The sequence below is a fragment of the Phascolarctos cinereus genome, unplaced genomic scaffold, assembly GCF_003287225.1.
Source record: "Phascolarctos cinereus isolate Bilbo 61053 unplaced genomic scaffold, phaCin_HiC Scaffold_5;HRSCAF=322, whole genome shotgun sequence".
NCBI classification, from domain to species: domain Eukaryota; kingdom Metazoa; phylum Chordata; class Mammalia; order Diprotodontia; family Phascolarctidae; genus Phascolarctos; species Phascolarctos cinereus.
The window spans coordinates 6,510,879-6,524,742 of NW_027555958.1; the positions used below are offsets into that span (position 1 = coordinate 6,510,879).

The following is a 13,864-nucleotide window of genomic DNA, read 5'->3' on the forward strand; positions in this document are numbered from 1 at the left end:
TTGTGAAAAAGTCACAACTGGAGATCTTGATGCCATGACATCATGCTGAGGGTTATTTATTCAGTGACTGGCTCTGTCCTCCTTTCTTGCAGTGAGCTGGCCAATGCAACAGAGGAGTCACCCCCTTCAGTTGTGGGAGGTCCAGAGGATGGTCAGAACAATGAAGGTGCCCAAGTAGGAGCAAGCCATCGATGGATGAGGTGAGTTACCAGATGATTAGTGAATCGATGTCTATGATCCTATGAGCTTTGCTTGCAGGGTCCTACCAAGCAATTAACAGGAGGCAGAATAATACAGTGGGAATGGATTCCCAAGGCCTGGGATTAAACCTTCTCTCTTCCACTTGCTATCTGTGTGACCTTGGACAAGTCACCTAACCTCTGTGGGCCTGACTCAAAGACCTTATAGCTCACTTCCAGCCCTAAATCTGATCCTATGTTGCTAAGTTCCAGTACTTTGCATCTTTAACAAAAACCTGGAGGCAAGAAGGAGCATGGGGGGAGGGGAAGGCATTGCATGATTGATACTGTAATTCAGTGCTGCATCTGTATTTCAGATTGTCAAGGTCGAGGAAGAAAAATCTGCCATGGGAACTCCAGGAGTCAACATGGTGAATAGTCATTTGTCTAATGATACATGAGGTGGCATTGAGGGGAGAGTGCTGAACTCCGAGGCAGGTTCAAATCCAGCTCCAGATACTTACTGGCTGGGTGACCCTGGAAAGTAATTTAATTCCCTATGCCTCATTTCCCTCATCTGTAAAACGAGAGAGTTGGAAGCAATGATCTCTTAGGTCCCTGCCAGCTCTAAATCCATGATGCGGTGAATATTCTTCTTCTTAAAAACCTTTTCTTAAAAAAGAAACCTGTACCTAAATACTATAGAAAGTGGTTATTTGCATATACATAATATGGCAGAAAAGGAAGATTGTACACGACATGGTAGATCTCTATCATGTCCCGTATGCTTTTCTTTTAAAATACATAATAAATTTAGCATTAACTTCCTATCAACTCTGGGAAATTTTTCTAGAGTGGGAAATGTTGTTTTTTGTTTGTTTGAAAGTTGTTTGAGAAGTTGGGACCACTCAAGTGGAATTCAAGATAGGGATTTCCCAGGGTGTCACCTTCCCCCTTACGTCTTATGTTTTGTCTTTTGCCAGCATGGCTGCTTGGGCCCCCTTGGATTTATACTCCTTGGTGGTTGAATGCCACCTAGTGCCCAGGCAGCAAATCTTCTGGAAGGTGCTACTGATCTTGCCAGGCTATGATACCTGTTTTGCCTACAGCCCAATGAGGTGAGTTGGACTTGATCTCAGCTCTTGGGGCCATTCAGGATTGATCTGTGCCCTGGAGTGTAAATGGTCTGCGTTGTGATGGCTTCAGTACTGTTTGCAGTTCCCCATATAGGGAACCCCCAGTTGAAGCCCTGGGGACAAGGGTCTGGTCTACCCTAACTTCATGTATGTGCATTGTTAGAGGAAGTGGGGTACAATAGAAACCATGCCAGACTTGGAAACACAAGTTATAGAATGGAAGCTCCTTGAGGGCAGGCCCTGTTTGATGTATTTGTATCCTCAGTGCCCAGTATAGCCCTCTGGACCTGCAGTAGTAGGCCCTTAATCAATGCTTGTTGACTGAAAGGCTCAGGTTCTAATCCTGCCTCTGACACCTCCTAGTAGTATGACTTGGACAAATTACTTTGCTTTACTGAAATAGCCCTCAGTTGTTTCACCTGTAAAATGAACATAACAATGCTTGGCCTGAGCCCAGGGCTGCTATAAGGACGGTCTTGGCGGGTATTCAACCAGAGGTTGTTACTTGCATTTTACAAATGTGGTCAGTGCTTCAATTAACATAGCACTGTGCTTCCTGTTTGGGTTTACATTGTACCCAAAGCCTTTTCCATAGACTCATAGAATTGTAAGGGCTTCAAGAGACCAGAGACTAATTCAACACTTACATTTTACAAATATATAAACTGAGGCCAAGGGAGGTTCATAGACTTTTGGAAGGGATCTTACAGGCCATCAAATCTAAACTTCTCTTTTTACAGTTGGGTAAACTGATGACCAGGGAAGTTAAGTGAATTAATTATGGCCATACCAGAGGCAAATCTCAATAAAGATTTGCATTCAGCCCTCTAACTCCAAATTCGGTGCTCTTTCTCCTATATCACACTGATGAAAGAAAGGTTTCAAGTCTTGATTTCACCTCTCCAACTTTCCATATCTAAAGTTTCCAGTCCAATATTTCTAGGAACTTACCTTTGTGATTCTAAGGACAGAATTCTAAAAGTTGACCAAAGATCTTTGCCAATAAACCAATGCCTCCTGGTATTTTTTTTTTCCATGGAGTGTTAATGGATTGGTTAAGAACCAAATTCATGGGAGCCAAAGCCCCACCACAGAACGGAACAAGCTGGCCTAATGACAGAGTGGAGACCTTATGCACCCTGAAATCCCAAAGACAAAAATGGAGTCTGGCTGTGGATATTAACATCTGCGTCAAGGTAGGTAAGTTACCCCCACCCTCTTTCTGGGGGCCAAAGGGCAGTGAAAACACAACCCAGGGAACAGATGATCCAGGAAACAGTGTGGAATGAGGGGAAGGTCACAAAGGCTAGAGCCAGAAGACTTGGACTTTACACATAGCAATTCTACTCGGAACTGGGAAGGACCTTCAGGGTTCACTAGTCCAATCTCTTTATTTGAGAGGAAACTGAGACCCAAAGTGACCTGCCTCAGTTTACCCAGGAAGGAAGGGTTGGAGTAATTTAAACTAGGTCATCTGACTCTGTGTCCAGTGCTCATTCCCTTGCAACACACTGCCTCCAAGTTAGCACATGACTTTGGAAGGGCTGTGTCTAAAGTCTCAGGCCCTGGGTTAAAAGGCCAGCCCTGCCATCTGCTCCTGAATGACTTTGGGAAAACCAGACAGCCTTAGTTTCATCATGTGCAAACTGAGGGGGTTATCTGAGATGGTTTCTTAAAGTACCTTCCAATTCTAAATCAACCAGCCTGTCATCCCTGTTTGTTCCTCAGTCTACCCAATTTAAAAGTAAGTGCTTCAGACCTTTTCATCTCTAAAGCCTCTTTAAGTTTCAACGTTCTGTGTGCCTGAGACTCTCAAGGATATTGGCCAGTGACTATGACCTTCACCCATTTTTTGACTTGGCCAGTTTCATCAGTCCCTGAGCTCTTTTTCTACTGCTCTTACAGCTACATATTCTTCTCTGGTATCTTAAGATGGCTCAAGAGAAGGAGCATTAATGAAGGGAAAGGATCAGGAGACCAAAAAATTTGGCATTGATTTTTATATCCTTCCATGTAAATCATGCTACCACTAAAATGAGTTGTTGGCCAGAAAAGGTCGTTGTTCCATGGCCAACTGGGGAGCTATTGCTTCCAAACTGAGGTAGCCTGGTCCTCAGACAATGTGCTGTCTCTCACAGGGCCTGGGCACAAAGCCTGTCAAGCTTGTTGTGGGACATGCCGGGGCTTATGCTCCACTAGCAAGACCTTCTTGAAGCCAGGATCCTCTTCATGGCCTGATAATAGTGGAGAAGGATAGGACATAGGCAGTGGAGCTCTGATTTAATTTCTGTAGATAACTCCCAGGTGAGGAAACTCCCTCTGCCAATGCAGGTAGGCACGTTCTCTGCCATTTTAGAGATCTGCCTCAGGCACTGAGTGGTACAGACTTGACACACATCAGAAACAGGACTTCAATGTTAATCTTCCTGACCTCGAGGCCAACTCCGTAGACACTGGCTCTCACATTAATGGAAGGAGACCAAAAGATCTTGGGGAAAATGCCAAAGCAGTCTTTGATTTTGTTAGTGCCGTCCAGTGGTGGGGCCCAGAGAATAAAGGGGCCCCAAGAGATCAAGTTTCATAAAACTGGGAGGCAGAGAGAGACAGAAACAAAGAGAGACAGAGACAAAGAGACAGAGAGACACACAGAGAAAGACACAGAAAGAGACCCAGAGACATATAAAGACAGAGAGAGAGTTCTTTGAAGTCCCTAAAATGGCTATGATTTTTTAAATTGTCATTAGGACTTAACATTATAAAGCCAATTCAAGTATACGTGTGTGGTGTGTGTGTGTGTGTGTGTGTGTGTGTATGCTGGCATTCTTTTTGGTAAATAGTTTCTATAAATGTTAATATATATGCACATGCATGCATGCAATGTATACATGTGTGTTTCTATATACATGTATGTGCACATGTACATGCATACATGTAAACTATTTGTCACGAAGATTATGTACTTTAGTGTACCAGTAACAGCTTCCCAATATCCTCCTTTGTGACGTCTTATCACCTGGTCCTCCCTTCCCAGCATGGGCAGATACCCTCCTATATCACTTGGAGCCTTTAAGCTTAGGGTAATGGACAAGACCAGTGATGGGCTGGACTGGATGTCTACTGTGTGACCTGGCCAACGCAATGGTGTGGCAGTGATCCTGGGCTCTCTGTGTTGCTGCCAGTGGGTGCAGGCTCTGATATACTCTACCTAGCTGGAGAAGCTTCGTATGGGGACCCAGTGATGGCCTGTGCATGTCTCTTCTGAGAACCTGCCTAGCTCGGTTTGGAACTTACCACCAGGTTATCTGTAGGCAGACAGGCTCATAGTAAGCACCTGGTAAGTGTTTGATTATTAATTGGGTGAGTGAGGGATCGTGTTTTCCACTGGTAAAAGGGTTGCCCACACCAACCCCACTGTGGCTTGTTGATGTCCTGAGGCAGTCTCGCAACCCTTATAATAGACCTAAACTTCCCTCCCATTCATTGCTCCTGCCCAGGCTTTGCATGGAGTCTGTACCAAGGAACAGCTTCAGAAGGCTCAGACCCAGGACAGTCTCTTCGCCCTCAATGGCCTCATCTTCCTCTTACCAACAAGGAGAAGAAGAGTTTGCCAAAACAGTTACTGGCATTTGGCCCGCCTGCAATTGTCCCACCTGCTGAAGGCAAAGCCATCCCAGCCATTGGTGCCCCTGGTGATCCTTGTCCCTGCTGACAGTGAGACCCTTGGAGAGGAAGAAGCCAAGGCAGGTGTGTCACTTGAGTAACCTTGGGTAAATTCCTATAAGCTGGTGCTGAATGTGACCCATGTGGCTAGGTAGATGAAACATAAGCTTGCCCTGCCATTTCCTTTATTCTTTCCTTGCCCTTCCCCACCTTTGCCCTTCCCTTCCTTGCCATTTTCTCCCTCCCCATTCTGCTTTTCCCTTCTTTTTCATTCCTTCCCTTCCCTCCCTTTAATGGAAGCCAGATGTAATGGCTAGAGAGGGACTGTGGTACAATGGACAGTTCTGGGTTTGGAAAAAGGAACACTTTGGTTCAATTTCCTCCTCTGACACATACTGGCTCCATGATCCTGGTTAATTGGCTTACCCTTTCAGTGTCTCCAGGCCTCTCTCTAAGACAATAAGTTATAGCTGACTTGTCAATGTGCACAGGTGGAGGTAATAGCCACACTTTGATTTCCCTACACCAATGATGTCTGAGATTCAGCTGAAAAGAAAACAAAAGAGAAATGAGGTTTAGAGGGAGGCAGCATAGTCTGGTATAGGGGATAGATAGATAGCACTAGTCTGGGAGCCAGGGAGCTTTGAACTGCAGTCTTGCCTCTGCCACTCGCCCACTATGGGAGCTCTGGGCACTGACCTCCTCCAAGCCTCAGGCTGCTCTCTAGAACTGTAGATTATTTATGAAGGAGTGGGCTGGTTGAGGTCATCAGTCTTAGGTGGAAGGAGATCCCCCAGCAATGCCATCATGAATCCTTGAGGTGTTGCCATCATACACTTTGGTAAACCTGAAAGGAGGCTCGGAATGGGCATCTGAGTGGAGCCGAATGGGCACTAACACTTCCTGGCATCTGTTTCTCTTGAAGGTCTCAGGCTGAGAGACTCTATTACCAGCCATCTCATTTCCTACTTCACCATCCTCAGGATCCCATGCTACATTCAAGACTTAGAAGGGTCCAACCAGGTAAAGTTAGAAGACCTGAGTCTATGTTCCATGGCCACTTGGGTTGTGAGACCCTCCTATGAACGGGAACTAAAAAACAAACAAAGAAAAGAAGAATACCTGATGATGAAACCTTTGTCTCAGAGACACCTGCAAGTCATGAGGGGCCTGGGGCCCCTTTTCATCTTTTTTTTTTTATCTCATAACCCCAACACAAGTGACTTGGGATGAGCCAGTCTATGGAGGTGGAAGCCTCACTTGCAAGCAAGAGAGGATCTGGAATGACAGGGAAGACATGATAGTTTTCCAGTGTTTGAAAGACTGTTATGTGGAACAGGGATTAAATTCTGCACAGTCTCAGATTGTAGAACTAGGAGTTATGGAGGATGGTTGCAGAATGTGAATGTTGGTTTAATTACATCATTATCAACAACATTTATATGACATGCCCTTTGTGCCAGCACTGTGCTAAGTGCCTTGTAATGATGATTTCATTTGATCCTCACAACAACCCTGAAGAGTAGGTGCTATAATATTATCCCCATTTTACAGATGAGGAAACTAAAGTAAACAGAGGTTAAGTGACTTGCCTAGGGTCACACAGCTAGTTAGTGTCTGAGGCCAAATTTGAACTCAGGTCTTCCTGACTCCAGACCCAATGTTCTGGACACTGCCCCACCTAGCTGCCTGCATGTCAGGAAGAAAACTTGCTGAAATGACAGCTATTCTGCAGTAAAATGGATGGCCTTCAGAGGCAGTGGGTCCTCCTTGACAAAGGCTCGTTGACTGATGTTGAGTGACGGAGGGTGATTCTTGCTCAGGTACAGACTGGACAAAGGGGCTTCTGAGCCTCCTTCTATGCCTGTCTCAAAGCTAACTGGATTTTTCTACCCTTGCTGGGTGCTTGCCTCTCTAGGTACAGAAGGCAGTGAGATGGCTGGTCTGCTAGTCACCTCTAGCTGCTGAGCTCTGCTGTGAAACCTTCACTCATTTCGTGGAGAAGGGCATCAACTGTGAATCTGGAGAGCGGCTTTCCAGGGACCAGAAGGACAGGCAGCTAGCTGGCTTGCCCTCCCAGGAACCAGCGGTGATCTTGGAATTGTACAACAGTGTGATTCAATTCCTTGCAGGGGTCATGTCCGCCCAACAGCTCCGTGGCCCAGCGGGGCTGGCCCCGGAGTTTTTCCAGCTAACTAACCAAAGATGCCTTCAACCCAAGGGGGGCATGCCAGAGTACCCGGAGTGGCTCAGGAGCATCACTCTGACCCTTCAGCTCCCCCCAGTTGTCTTGCCCCAGAAGACCAGTAAGTGGTTCCTGTGTTTCTAGCATATTTATAATTAGAACCAAAATCTAAAAGACTGTCAAGTTGGGGAGAGAGGGAGTGGCTGCTAATGGATAGTTGTTTTTTCTGCCCTTTCTTTTTAATGGGCTTGCCCACATTTCTTAGTAGTCACTGGTGAGCTATTAGATTGTCGTGAGTCGAAAATAGCAGAAGCCGGTGATAATGAGTCTGCAGCAACACAGAGAAATACCTAGTATGATATAACCAGATGCTGGCCCCAGGGGGCTGAATTTAGAGGGTGCTGACTCCATGTTTAGTGCTTTGATAGTTTACAAGAAAAAACAACCCAGACCTTATCAACTAACTAGATAGGATCATCAGTAAAAATTGGAAGCTGTTATGGAATCATAGGTCTAGAGTTTTAAGTGACCTCAGATGCCATGTGATCCAGCCCCTTCATTCTATAGTTTGGAAACCCAAGGCCTGGAATGATGAATAACTTGCCTGGGTAGTGAGTGGCAGAGCCAAGAGGTTCTCTGACCATATTTCCTGAGCTCTTGTCATTATCCCATGTTATCTCCCTCCCACGGCTGAGAAGAGTTCCTCCCATTTCCAACCCTCCCCTGCTCTCTCCCTCTCCATGCTGCAGCATTCCCAGCCTTGGCCTCATGCTGATGTCCCTGGGTCTCTGCCTTCCCCAGGGAGTGGAGTATCCCCCTATCCCCAGCCTGATGGAAGGCATCCTTTGGCCAGCTAGTCCAGAAAGAGAGTTAGCCCAGAAAACCAGTAGGAACTTGGTGATTTACTGGAAAGTCCTTTGCCCACCAATTACAATTCCCTGTTTTTTTAAGCTCAGGAAAAGATAATTAAATTTGCACAACAATATTTGATCCAATTTACCAACTTTCTATTCAACCACCACAGTTTTGAATCCTTTATAGTTCAGTTTCATCAAAAGCTGCAGCTCCATTAGACTTAGGACTCTAAAGAATGACCTTCCAGAGCCCGAGTCTAGGATCTATTGTGATAAAAATCTTATTTCTGGTTATTACTTTCAAAGACCAGAATTGAGGGCTAGTTAGAACTAGAAGATATCTTATGGGGAAAGACATCTGTGGTCTTCGAGGGACTGAAAAATTGGAGGAGTCAGTAATGTGACATGTTGGTCAAAAACCCAATGGAATCTTTAGTTGCCTTTAGAATCACACAATCAAGGAGTTGAGGAATTTTTAGAGTGGAAAGAGATGTCAGAAACCATCTTTTGTGGCATTAGCAGTTAGCCAGTGTTGTAAGGTTTGCAGAGCACTTTGTGAACAGTATCCCATTTTATCCCCACAACAACTCCGGAAGCTGGTGCAATTATTAACCCCTTCCTAAATATAGGAAACTGAGGCAGGCAGTTAATAGTTAAGTGAATTGCCCAGGGTCACACAGTTAAAAATATCTGAGTCAAGAATTGAACTCAGGTCTCCCTGACTCCAAGGCCACTGTTAACTGAATGAATCCATCACAAAGCAAGTCATTAAGCATCTATTAAAGGACTTTGGGTGCCAAACCTAGGGTTACAAAAACAAAGGTGAAGTAATCCGTGCCCTCACGGTGCTTACATTCTTCTCTGCTCCTTAGAAAACTCAGAACCACATTCCATTCTGTTCCACTCCACCCTACACAGTCCGGCTCCTACCCTCTCTCCTGGGGATGGCCTCCTTCCCAGCTGATGGGGACCTCGCCCCAGACCTGGAGCTGCCCTTGGCCAAGCCCTCTTTGCATTGCAGGTTGGCAGTGTGCAAGCTCCTCTGTCCTCAAGTACATCCATCACCTGCTTGGATCTCATCCCAGCTATCCCCTGCTCCACTGCCAGGTGGGGTATTTGCTGAGCCAAGCCTACTGCCACTGGTGGACCAGGGACTTTGGAGAGCAGGAGGAACCTTCTGGAGCGGAGGTGCCCTGGGATGTCATCATCTGTCTCTGTGTCCAGCAATTACTACAGACCTGGAGCCCTCCCAGGCAGCCAGGAATGCCAGCTGCAGACCCATGAAGCTCCCCCCCCCCCATTTCTGAAGACAGGAAGCTAAGAGGTGAAATAAAGCTTTGGCTTGTGTGGTAGTCAATTGTCGACTGACTGACTGACTGGCTACTCCAGATGGATGAGCCTGGGAATGCTTGTGAGAAGCTCTAGGATCCCACCTCCTCTGCCTCGGCTCAAAAACTGGTTTTTGTGTGTGGCTTGGCACTAATCAGGCATCTTCCGCCTCCTCCTTCTGTCTTCTGTTCCCTTTATTCATTGGGATCATGTGTCTTCAATTTTCTGCTTCCCTTGGGTGCAGTAGGAACTGCTGAGATCATGGTGGAACCTCAGAGGGACAGTTCAAATGTCCTTTCACTTAAACATTCAAGCTAAACTTTCTTCCCCCCCTTTTTTTTTCCTGTACTGGCCCTAAGGGCTGCTCAGATGTGTGACTCAACTGAGTCTTTTCAGCCCCAGAGGAAGTGGGCCACTTTCGACGCTGATGAGACCCCCCCCTTGTTCCCAGACTGAGTCTCTGGGCCGTTTGATGTTACCAGAGCACACTTGGGTGCATGTCAGAAAGAGAGTCTGGGACAGCGTCCATCCCTGTTGAGCTATTCCCACCAGGCCTGGATTCTCACAAATGCTGTCTCTGTTGTTTGTTTCAGAAGCTGTGGAACATCAGGGGAGAGAGATCCAGGTCTGCTATTTCAAAGACAGTCTGAGGGAGTATTGCCTCCCAGACTCCTGGGAAAATACTAGGCGGAAGCCCAGGAGAGAGACGGTGCAGCACGAGAAAGAACAGGCTTTGTAAGACTCTCAATGGAATGATGCAATGAAGTGTGCCTTCCTCATCACCAACATTTAGGGTGAGAGAATCCTAAAATAAACTTTATTTTAAACCACTAGTAAGAGCTGGAGAATCCTTCTGGGCCAAGCGCAAATGCAAATGCAGCACACTGAGAAGGAACCCTGGTGCAGAGGGAAACACTGGAGCTGGAGGGAGAGGACCTGGGTTTGAAAGCCAGTGCTACTGTCTACTTCCTCTGGGACGCTGGGCAAATCATTCGCCCCTTTCAGGCCTCAGTTTTCCCATATATAGGTCAGCTTGATTGCTCAGTGGAAAAAGAGCTGGGCCTGGAATAAGGAAGATTCCTTGTCATGAGTTCAAATACAATCTCAGACACTTATGAGCTGTGTGACCCTGGGCAAGTCATTTAACTCTGTTTGCCTAAGTTTCCTTATCTGTAAAATGAGCTGAGGAAGAAAATGGCAAACCACTCCAGCTTCTCTGCCAAGAAAACTCCAAATGGGGTCACAAAGAGATGAAAAGACTGAAATTGGACTAGAGAATCATTAACATTCCCCCTACTTTTCTGTGAGCCTATGATCCCTAGGAATCAGTTTATTCAACTTGTTTATTTGAAATTTCCAAACAGATTAGACTACTGTTTTTAATAATTACAGTCATAGAAGCTGAGTAGCTTCCTATTCTCTGGGAGATGGAACAGTCAACCTAAGACCCTGATAAGGGTTGCTACAAGGGGATGTTTCCCTGCTAGATAAGGCTTAGTTAACCCAACAGGTGTGGAATGCCTTTACTCTATATTCTTTTCCTCTCAGTGTTGAGCTACATCTTCTCAGAGTTGGGCCCAATGATTCCTCTTACCTGGGGTAGCAGGTAAGTCTTCTCTGAGGCCACCACAGTGCAACAATGGAGGTGCTAGGCTGTGTTCTAAAGACCTTGTTGAATCATTGTTCAGTTTTGTCTAACTCTTCATGACCCCATTTGGGCCTTTCTTGGCAGAGATACTGGAGTGCTTTGCCATTTCCTTCTCCAGCTTATTTTACAGGTGAGGAAACTGAGGCAAACAGGGTGAAGTGACTTGCCCAGGGTCACACAGAGAATAAGTATCTGAGGCAGGTTTGAACTGGTGAAATTAAGTCTTCCTGACTCTAGGCCCAGTGCTCTGTGCACTATAGCGCCCCCTAGCTTCCCTCTATTGACCTCAGTCAGAGTAAATGTGGCTGTGCCTACAGTTGTCATTCAGAGATTCTTGAAGAGCCTCAGTATAGAGTCCTTGATCTAGAGTAGAAAGACTTCAGAGGTCCTCTAGTGAAATCCCAACAACTTACAAAGGAGGAAACTGAGATCTCCCCCGCCTCCCCCCCTCCCCAAGGTCACAAAGCTGGTAAGTGGCAGAGGTGAGATTTGAATTCAAAGACCGGGGAACTCAGACAATAATGTAAAGTACAGACAGGGAGGGAGAGTGCTTTCTCTCCAGTTCTCTAAGCTTTGCGCTCACAAAACAGAACGAGGAGAGAGCAGCATGGTGCAGCAGGGAAAACAAAGAACAGCTGAAACCACTGGACTCGGAGTGAGAGTAGGGAGATTACAAGTCCACCTTTGCTGCTTCCTTTCTGAGTAATCGCACTCAAGTCACTCTCTGAGCCTGTAAAATGAAAGGGTTTGGACTGGTCAGTCTCTGAGTTCCTTTCCAGCTCTTCATCAATAACCCCAGGTTCCTCCAAGTTCTGTAGCCAATTCACATTTATGGGCACTTAATAAATGCTTCTTGATCGACTATTGATGGATTTCTTCCCATCAAGGAGATTAAAATATTCTCAAGGGTGGAGCGATGTGCATACAGATAGATGAATACAAAATAGATACACAGTGAATACAAAGTAACAGTTGAGGCATCCGGAAAGGCTTCCTATAGGAAGTGGCACTCTGACTAAACCTTGAAAGGGATTTTGAAAGGCATCAGTGAGGAGCAGGAGAATTCTTAAGGGTTAGGAAACAGTCTGTGTAAAAGCACATGTACATGGCCTCAGAGTAGAATGCTTTTTTTTAAATCTTTTTTTTCCTCCCTTTATATTCAATTCAATAGCAAATGCCAGGGAAACATGCCTAGGAAGTTGTCCTTGGAATATGGAAGCTTGATCATGATTCCTCACACCCTTTAGTACTTCATTATTTCAGTGGACTCACAGTGTCTTTAATGTGCTCACTCTTAGCCTAGGTCATTCTTCTCCCTGTCCTTCCATAAACTTTTCACAGTAGATCCAGCTAATTCATTGGAAGCCTCTGTCCAGGTCTTTTACCATCTCGATGGCACAAGCACAGAACAGCCCATCTATGGATTGGGTTGGCCCTGATATGGTCCCCTCCTCTGGTTCATGCAACCATTGGTGAAGGATAATAGTTCAGATTTATAGCTCTGAGCCTCCACTCATGCATCTTCTAATCCCAGACCAGGCCAGACAACACATGGATACAAAGGGAAAGGCTCTTAATGAAACAGAATATGAGGAGTTTTTAACATGGAACTGAACGAGGTCTGAAGCATGACACTTATTCTCCATTGGATTCAACTCACCTTTAGCCTCCTAAACAGGGCACTAGAGGCACTCAGCAGCTCATTCATGGAGGGTGCTTGGGGAGATTGCCATGGCCTCTTGGTGATCATGGGCTTCTCGGCAGCTCAGTGAGAGAGCATTCTGAAGTCCTCTGCTGCCTTCTCTTAATGTGATGGTAGTGGCAATCTAGGGAATGTCATGAGCTGGGTACACTGACCTCTCCCAGCCCTGTGGTCGTCTCCACTGGCTGTACTAGCCCCATTGTTATCTGGATGCGGCTGCCATGTTTTCTCACCACTCTCAACTCTACATGCCACCCCTGCAGCATTGTATCTCATGAAATTCCCCAGCCTTTAGAATTTCACGAACAGGAAATGCGCCTAGTCAATCAGAATGCATACTAGGTGATGTTGCCAGGCTATGGAAGCCATACTTTGGGAAATGGAATTCAGTGAATTTCTCTCAATGAGGGTCTCTCCCCTCTCCCCTTTCCTTCCTCCCTTCTCACTTTCTCCCTCCCCTTTCCCATTCCTCTTCTCCCTAGTTCCCTTCTTCTTCTTCCCTTATCTCTTCCTCTTCTCCCCTTTCTTCCTTCCCTTCTCTCTTCTTCCCCCTCCCTTTCCTTCTCTCTCCATTTCCTTATTCTTCTTCCCCCTCTCTTCCCCTCTCCCTTTTCCTCCCTCTCCTCTCTCTTCCTCCTCTCCCTTTTCCCCTCCTCTCTCTATTTCCCTTCATATCCTCCTATTTCTCCCTCCTTTTCCCTTTTTCTTCCTTCTATCTCTCCTTTCTCCCTTTCTTTCTCCCTTCCCCCTTTGCTCCTCTCCCTCTCCCTCTCTCCTACCAACGCTTGTTTTCTCCTGTCAAGGTTTTTGAGGTCCCAAGGAAAGTGATGATTGCCTTTTTCTCCTTGAATTTCTCTTTAGTGAACATTAGACTGAAAGCAACAGGATAGAGTGGAGCGAGAACTGACCTCAGAGCCAGAAAGACCCCAGTTCTGGTGCTGGCTGGACCACATCCGGCTGCGTGGAGCTCTGAGGCAAGCTGCTCAGCCTCTCAGCTCCCAGGTGAATCTCTAAGGCTCCCAGTTACAGAGGCGAGGTTGATCTGCTTTAGTAAAGGGGGTGTTTGTGCTCCCCCCAGTGAAGAAATCACAGGCCTGGAAGTCTCCCCACTCCGAAAAATGCCCAGAATTAACGGAGGCCAATGTCCCTGGATCAAAGAGTACATGGAGGA

The 13,864-nt window shown here is 46.2% G+C and overlaps 1 protein-coding gene and 1 long non-coding RNA gene across 2 annotated transcripts; both read left to right on the forward strand.

Annotated features, from left to right (window-relative positions):
- Positions 1–97: 97 nt before the first annotated feature.
- Positions 98–2,504, forward strand: LOC110199909 (uncharacterized). Its single transcript, XR_013487479.1, has 3 exons — positions 98–200; positions 1,163–1,297; positions 2,357–2,504. It is a non-coding gene; the product is annotated as an uncharacterized LOC110199909 (long non-coding RNA).
- A 4,393-nt stretch (positions 2,505–6,897) lies between these two features.
- Positions 6,898–10,165, forward strand: LOC144457884 (germinal-center associated nuclear protein-like). The gene is made up of 3 exons (XM_078156737.1): positions 6,898–7,281; positions 9,036–9,282; positions 9,938–10,165. Exons 1-3 carry the CDS (start codon positions 7,113–7,115, stop codon positions 10,080–10,082), a joined length of 561 nt encoding a protein of 186 aa, XP_078012863.1. The 5' UTR covers positions 6,898–7,112; the 3' UTR covers positions 10,083–10,165.
- Positions 10,166–13,864: the final 3,699 nt, after the last annotated feature.

Bases quoted from the DNA above. Each gene is read 5' to 3' on its own strand.
- LOC144457884 (XM_078156737.1), top strand. From the start codon at position 7,113: ATGTCCGCCCAACAGCTCCGTGGCCCAGCGGGGCTGGCCCCGGAGTTT. The intron at 7,282-9,035 runs GTAAGTGGTTCC...TTTGCATTGCAG, and splicing joins TGTCTTGCCCCAGAAGACCA to GTTGGCAGTGTGCAAGCTCC. The intron at 9,283-9,937 runs AGCTGCAGACCC...GTTTGTTTCAGA, and splicing joins CCCAGGCAGCCAGGAATGCC to AGCTGTGGAACATCAGGGGA.